We start from the raw sequence: 6,979 nt of genomic DNA, 5'->3' as shown, positions 1-6,979 counted from the left end.
AATTTATATTTGCTCATTATATAAAAATATATTCTAGTATTATTCATCCACAGTTATATAGAACAAGCTTGTAAAACCATTAACTTATACACTTTAGAAAGTAAATTAGTTAACAAATTTCTTTATTATCACAAATTCGTCAAATGAGACACCGCATATTATTACTTAGGATGTATCTTAACACTAATAGAATTTTTTATTTTAATACAAATCTGGAGCAATTTACAAAACTTTCATCTAAGAATTAAGTAGTTGAAAACTGCTACCATAGATATAAAAGTTATTTGAAGAAGAGTCAAATATCCATCCATTTATAATATTCATTCCTTTATAGTAATATTTTTAGGAAGTCTTACCATATAAAGCATAAAGTAGTTAATTTTAATTCCAACAAATAATGCTCTTATTATTTTAAAATAAACTAAATGAAGTAAATGGAGGATCGTTAGATGATTAAGGGGTTAAATATTCTATAAACTTATTAGTAAAAATACTAAAAGATGATATTTAGTATTTTGTTCTGATAAAATACATTCCTAGATGTGCACTTTAAATAATTTCAAGTATTTAATCATTCACTTAGCTGATTGATAGTACTTAAAATGTTGGGATCTCAATATATCTGTCTTTTTATATTTTAGCAGTATAAATCAAACCTGAATTAGTACCAATGTAGCTCATGAAATTTAAAGGAGGTCCAATCATATTATTTTAAGATGCTGATTATTTATCATTATTAAGATATTCATGACCAGTAATATATGTAATATTTTTGTTTATATCAATTTAATAATCTTTAAATAGAGTAAAAAAGCTTAATATAATTGATCTATTAATAGTGTAGAGTACAGTTCCATATCCATTCACAATTTTCTTAGGATAGTCTATAACAGGTAGATAAGGGATAGTAGAAAATTAAATATAACTTGCTAAACTTTTTGAAACCAAGAAAATTCTATACATTCCTTAACTTGGTTAATATCCTGCTAAAAAGTATACAGAAGCATCATTAATTACTCTTTTCACAGAAATAAGTTCATTTATTAAGCTTACTTATATAGTGTAAGTAATTTATAGAGTTGTCGTGCAAGTATTAAAGTTACTTTAAGTATCAAAATATATAATCTCGTCAATAAAATAACTATTTAATATTGTATCTTAATCTGTTTCAAATATTGAAACTGTGCTAAAATGCTGAATAGGATATGTTGTAGATATTGAATATAGTAATTAAGTGTTGTTTTTTTGTAGATCAATTTAGTAAACTGATATTTAATTTTGTTTTTGTAAGTAGATTTTCAAATCATAATTGAGAGCTATATTTAAATTATTACTTGAAAAATCAGTTTAACATTCAAAAAAAAGACTAACAAATTCTGAAGAAATTATTTAAACGCAGTTATTATAGTTTATTGCTAATTTATCTTAATTTGAAGTTATTTGGACAATGCTTACTAAATTAACTAATTAATTTATAATTATTTATTAAGATGGATCAATTAGTAATAAGTTTTAACCAACTAATGCTGCTATTTTGTTATCAGAGAATCTTTATAACTAAGTACATTCTTAGTTATCAAAACTCAATTTTTAAATAAGATTAATATTGCTTTACCTTGATGCATCATAGAAGATTATATCTCCGTTTTGGTGGCAAGAGATTAAAATCTATGGAGAGTAAACATATGTAAGGGAATTTACTTGCGAAGTAGGAGTGGGAAAAGGAAGATTATAGTTTTCAATAATTGTTGTTTCTAAAAACTACTTTTAGATACTACTCTCTCTAATAATTTAAATTGAAGTAGAAGAAAAGAATGCGATTTCGAAATTTGCTATATACTCCTATTACTATGTATTATAAGAAATAGGTATTTTTTTCAGTGATTTGCTTTAAAATTTCAAAGTAATTATTTAAATTTATTCATAAATATTGTCATCAATATTGTATAGTTCTAGTGTTGATTAGTTAGAAAGAATAAGAAGCTAATTATTATTTCCTGAAAAGTTACCAATATCAAAATCTGTGATAACTTACACTTCGCTTAAAATAATATTTTATTCTTTAGAGATAATATTGTAATCAATTAGATTTTGTTAATTTAGAATGATTAAATGTTGACTGTTAGATGTATTATCAAGCTGAATGAATTTTACTTTTTTAATTGAGGTTAATGAAATTAAAGAAGATTAGGTTTATTCGTTAATATCAATTATTGATATTGAGTTCGTAAAAATTAGAAAATATATACTTGAATTCGTTGACGGAATTATTGAAAGCATATTTGTTTGATTTAAAATAGAAAAGGTCATCAGCTGGGTAAAATTTAAATTAACTTTTTCCACTTAAAAATTTATTTGATAAACAATTAAACTCGTTTAGTCACCCAAGAATAAATAGTTATTTATAAATTGATTGAATTAAAATGATTGATTGATTTGAATAATATTAGAAATAATTTGATTTGATGAAACAAAATCATAAATTATTTAAATTAAAGTTGATTATTATTGAATCTAATATACCATTAAGTAGCTGTCTAAAAAAGAAATAAATTTTGTTTGTAAGCTAATTAAGATAATATTACGTTAATCAACAATATATCTACGCTCATTTGTTATATCCCAAACATTGATTGAAAAGTCTTTTTTAATAACAACTATTTAACATTTTATGCTTAAAATAGTTAAGTCATCTTAATCATAGCTAAGATTTTTTATCAAACCTAATGATTATCTGTCATATATTGAGAGATATCCTTATTACAAAGTCACATAATAAGATTATTGGTATATAAAAAAATCTGTTGGAATACCAGGATTCAAGAAGTTAGGTTAAGTTGAGTGAATTGAAGAACACTAAACTAATTTTTTACAAGTATTTGTTTATTCATCAGCATTAAATAGTGGATTGCAAATAGATGAGCAACCTCCAACAGAATTATCTTCTTCATTTTCACTTATTTAAAAGTATTAACTAGGCGAGCAACCTTAGTAAATACAAATACCACTGCTAAGTTCATAACCAGGTTCACAATAAATGCAAATAGGTTTTTAACCAGAACTACAAGTTTAGCACTCTTACCCACATTGTTATATGGTTATTTATACAATTAAAACTGAATAAATTATAATTTTAAATTTTGACATTTTCTAATTTCCTTTTGAAACTAAATATGTTTAGAATTTATTTTTTGTAAAAGAAGTAATATTAACTTTAATTTCTAAAAGTAATTGAATTATAAAAAAAATGTAATTTAAACACAAATTTAATAATAATTTTTCTTATTATATTTCTTCTGTATATATTAAAATATTATTAGTTGGGAATAGATTTCATCAATAATTTTCTAACTAATGTGTTTTTTTCAATTTTTTTTTATTATAATACATTTTAAAAGATAACTAGCTTTTTGAAAGAAAAAGAAGTAAGTTAAAAAAATTTAATTCATTGACAAATAAAATGAAAGAAAAAGCAACTATATTTTTTTATTTTTTGAGTATTTTTAAATAATTCTTTTAAGATTTTATTGCGTTAATGAAAAATTGAATGATTAATCCTAGTAACATAATTTATAATATCAAGCTGAATTAGATAGTTGACTATATGTGCAATAAATATGGTCGGTGAGGGAATTAACTAAATTCAAATTATTTTTTATAAAAACAATTTTTTTATTAATTTTTTGAGAGATTCTTATAGAACTAAAGATTCTCTACAATCTCCTTTTTAAATTATAGTTTTTTGAAAAAGTTAAAGGGTACATGTTACAGAAGTAAAAGTTAAAAAATAACATTTTTTAAAAAAAATTAAAAAAAATTTTTTAATTTCAATTTTTAAAACTGGTTATGTAAATTAAAATTGGTGTTAATTAAAGAGGATTTACAGTATATAAAAAAATATAAAGATGTAAAAAAAAAACAGCTTTAAATTTTACATAAATAATAAAAAAAATTTCAAATATTTAATCATTTAGAATTTATTTCTGATGATTTTGCATAGAAATTATAATTTTTCAAATTTTTTATTTATAATTCTTCATCTGTTTTATTTTTATTTTCCTCAACTATAAAGTCAGTCTTTATATTAATATTGCTTTCATCTGTATTATAACTATAGCTTAGCTACTTGAAATTGCTATGATAATGCTTTTGAAAGGAGAATTAGTTATCAGGATTACGGAAAAATGGATGTACTTTTTTATTTGTGAGTTTTAAAATTTCTGAATATCCTAGATTTTAAATGAAATTTGCATAAAAATACTTATATTAGAAATAAAAATTACCATTTTCATTCATATCAGTTTATAGAGTACCTTAAAGTGAATTTAACTTTGATGCAGTTATGTTTATGTTATGTGTTGCTTTAAATTAAATAATTTTTGCTATATTGTATTTAATAAATTTCCAATTGAGGTATGTTTTGAAGGAAGTTTTTTGATTAATCATTTTCTCATAGAACTTTTTTGTCACGCATTTCTTTAGTAAGCTTCTAAATAATTTACTACAAAAGCTAAAACCTTACCTTAATTTGTAAGCTAATATTGTAAATCCACAAATTAAGAAAAATATATAATCAATCAAAATAATTACTGCTTCAATAAACATTTATAAGTTTTAAGAATCACTTTATAATTAGCTTAAATGTATTTTTATTATCAAAAGTGAATAAGCTTAAATTTCACAAGATTGAATATTTTATGAAATGAAAGGATTTCTCTTTCTTATAGCTATTATATAAATTCCCATAATAATCAAGCTTGAGATAATGGAAAATGTACTTGTTTAATAATCCAAAGTATAAATATAAATTAAAATTATTTTAAGGTAAATCCTTATAAATTCCCAGTAAAAGTACTCTGTCTTTAGCTCTCCATAATAATAACCATAAGAGTACTTTATTTAACATTCATTTAATCGTTGCTTCTTTTTGATTAACTTTATAAGTATAAATATTGGTGTAAGTGTCCAAAATAAAAGTACAATTATCGAGTATGGGTATAAAAATTTAACAATACTTTTATCATCACACTATATTCTTAAATCATAAGGATTTAATGATTAACTACCTACTTATTAACAAGTTAAGCCTTTAGAAAAATAAGATATTTAGCTTATCTAATAAAAAATTATATATATATGGAAAAAGGTTAAGTAGTGATATTTTTTTATTAAATTTTTGTGCGCTAATATAGCTATAGTTTTTAGGATAATCATTGTGAAAATAAAAAGAAAGAATGGTAATAAAAATTAAGTTAATGAAAAGAAAACTATTTATCCATACTTTTTTATTTTATCTACACTTACCATGCATTCTATACCTAAACTTAGTTATCTACTTGTTTATCCTAAAACCTCATTTAAAATGTTAAAATTTACAGGTAAAATTTAAGGCTATGGAATCAATAGAGAAGAAAGTTGGTAATAATTTATTATTATTTTTATATAAAAACCAGAATAGTCATTTATGGAACTTTTAGAAATAGGTAAAAGCTTCATTTTTCTCAAATAGTAGCAGGTTTATGTATATTTAAATTGAGAAATAAATACAAAAGTAGTGAATAAAAAATAAGTGACTATACCTATAATTTTGAGTATAAATTATATCCACTATATACTTTCCTGATAGCATTTTTAGCAATATCCTCTTTTAGTAGATTGCTAATACCTTATTCCGTTCCAAATTTCCCCTATATTATCACATTATTAGCATATTGGTCCTATATAACCTTCTGTGCAATAATTAATAGATGAAGGATTTTCTGCCTGGCAAGATCCTATTTAAGGATCACAATCAACTATCTCATCAGTTTAGTTGTTTTACCTCCAATAACCATTTTTCAGTGAAATAAAAGAGCCTTAACATTCTATAGCCGAATTTGGACAGTTATTGCATTAGTTTTATATTTTAGATTAGGCAATTTGTGATTATTTAAATAAAAAATTTGGATCAACAAGTGAATATTTACCTTCTTGACAAATTCTACAACTCATAATTTAATTATTTTACTCTTCAATAATTTCGCATAATTCGCACTCTCTAAAAGAAATTGATAAAAGTATAGGCTATTAAATCTAAGAGTTTGCTTATATACTAGACTCTATTGAGAAATATTCTAGAGATGATAAAACTCCTTAAATTTCTAATCCAGTAAGCGTAAATGATTAAGAATCACTATCATATTGATTATAATTCAAAATTCTCTCTCCAATAAGTTATGTTTATTTTGTATTTAAGTTATTTATTGTTATTTAAATACTTTTTAATTCATTTGAAATATCTTCTGGATATTAATCGCTTAATAGCTTTTGTAATGAAAAAGATAAGTAACGGTTAAAACTATCAACCAAAAATATTTTTAATGAAAGTTAACCACCACTTTGGAACTAGTCTATATCAATTTGAGAAATATAATTTTTTTTATAATTTGAAGTCACGTTGCTATCATCTAGATGAAATGTAAATAAGTAATTATTCTTAGAGTCTTAAGGGTTAAAATTTTATATTATTGCTTTTTGAAGATAAGTAGCACAATTATCTCCAAATATATCCGCATAATTTTACTTAATATTGTTTTCAAAAGGAAATCCTGAAGGTAGTATACTTTTGCCAGGTTTAGTCTAAAATATTCGCAATCCACCTCCAATTAAAGCTTAATTTTATATTACTTTTGTTTATCCATCAAAATATAGCTAAGTAGAACCTATATTTTCAAAATATAAAGCTCCTCCACTACTCTAAGCTGTATTATTTTAAAATAAACAATCTGTAAAATTGATATATTTTTGTGTATTAATAAAAGAAATAGCTCCTCCATTTTAAGCAATATTATTTGAAAAAACACTTTTGCTAATTTATACCAAAAAAGATTAGCTTACTTGAAGAATACCTTTGTTTAATTCGTAAGTAAATTTCTCCAAATTAATATTTGAGTTGAAAATTTTTAGTAGATACTGGCTAGGATTTTAATTTGTGCTAACA

At 22.7% G+C, this 6,979-nt stretch overlaps 2 protein-coding genes across 2 annotated transcripts in view; both read right to left on the bottom strand. All coding sequences in view use genetic code 6, as the record gives it.

The window, feature by feature from the left end:
* Positions 1-320: 320 nt before the first annotated feature.
* Positions 321-3,147, bottom strand: TTHERM_002653366 (hypothetical protein; the record flags this gene model as incomplete). The annotated part of the gene is made up of 4 exons (XM_012797882.1): positions 321-402; positions 533-2,119; positions 2,250-2,313; positions 2,586-3,147. 4 exons carry the CDS (start codon positions 3,145-3,147, stop codon positions 321-323), a joined length of 2,295 nt encoding a protein of 764 aa, XP_012653336.1.
* An 819-nt stretch (positions 3,148-3,966) lies between these two features.
* Positions 3,967-6,979, bottom strand: part of TTHERM_002653365 (hypothetical protein) — a gene marked incomplete at both ends in the record, with an annotated part of 8,996 nt that continues 5,983 nt past the window's right edge. The window contains 5 exons of the mRNA XM_012797881.1: positions 3,967-4,229; positions 4,284-4,361; positions 4,856-4,935; positions 5,282-5,579; positions 5,616-6,740. Of these exons, the coding sequence (XP_012653335.1) occupies positions 3,967-4,229; positions 4,284-4,361; positions 4,856-4,935; positions 5,282-5,579; positions 5,616-6,740 (1,844 nt within the window). The remainder of the gene's footprint in view (positions 4,230-4,283; positions 4,362-4,855; positions 4,936-5,281; positions 5,580-5,615; positions 6,741-6,979) is intronic.

Source organism: Tetrahymena thermophila (assembly GCF_000189635.1).
Source record: "Tetrahymena thermophila SB210 genomic scaffold scf_8254623, whole genome shotgun sequence".
Taxonomy (NCBI): Eukaryota; Ciliophora; class Oligohymenophorea; order Hymenostomatida; family Tetrahymenidae; genus Tetrahymena; species Tetrahymena thermophila.
This window is presented reverse-complemented; position numbering and strand designations above follow the sequence as displayed.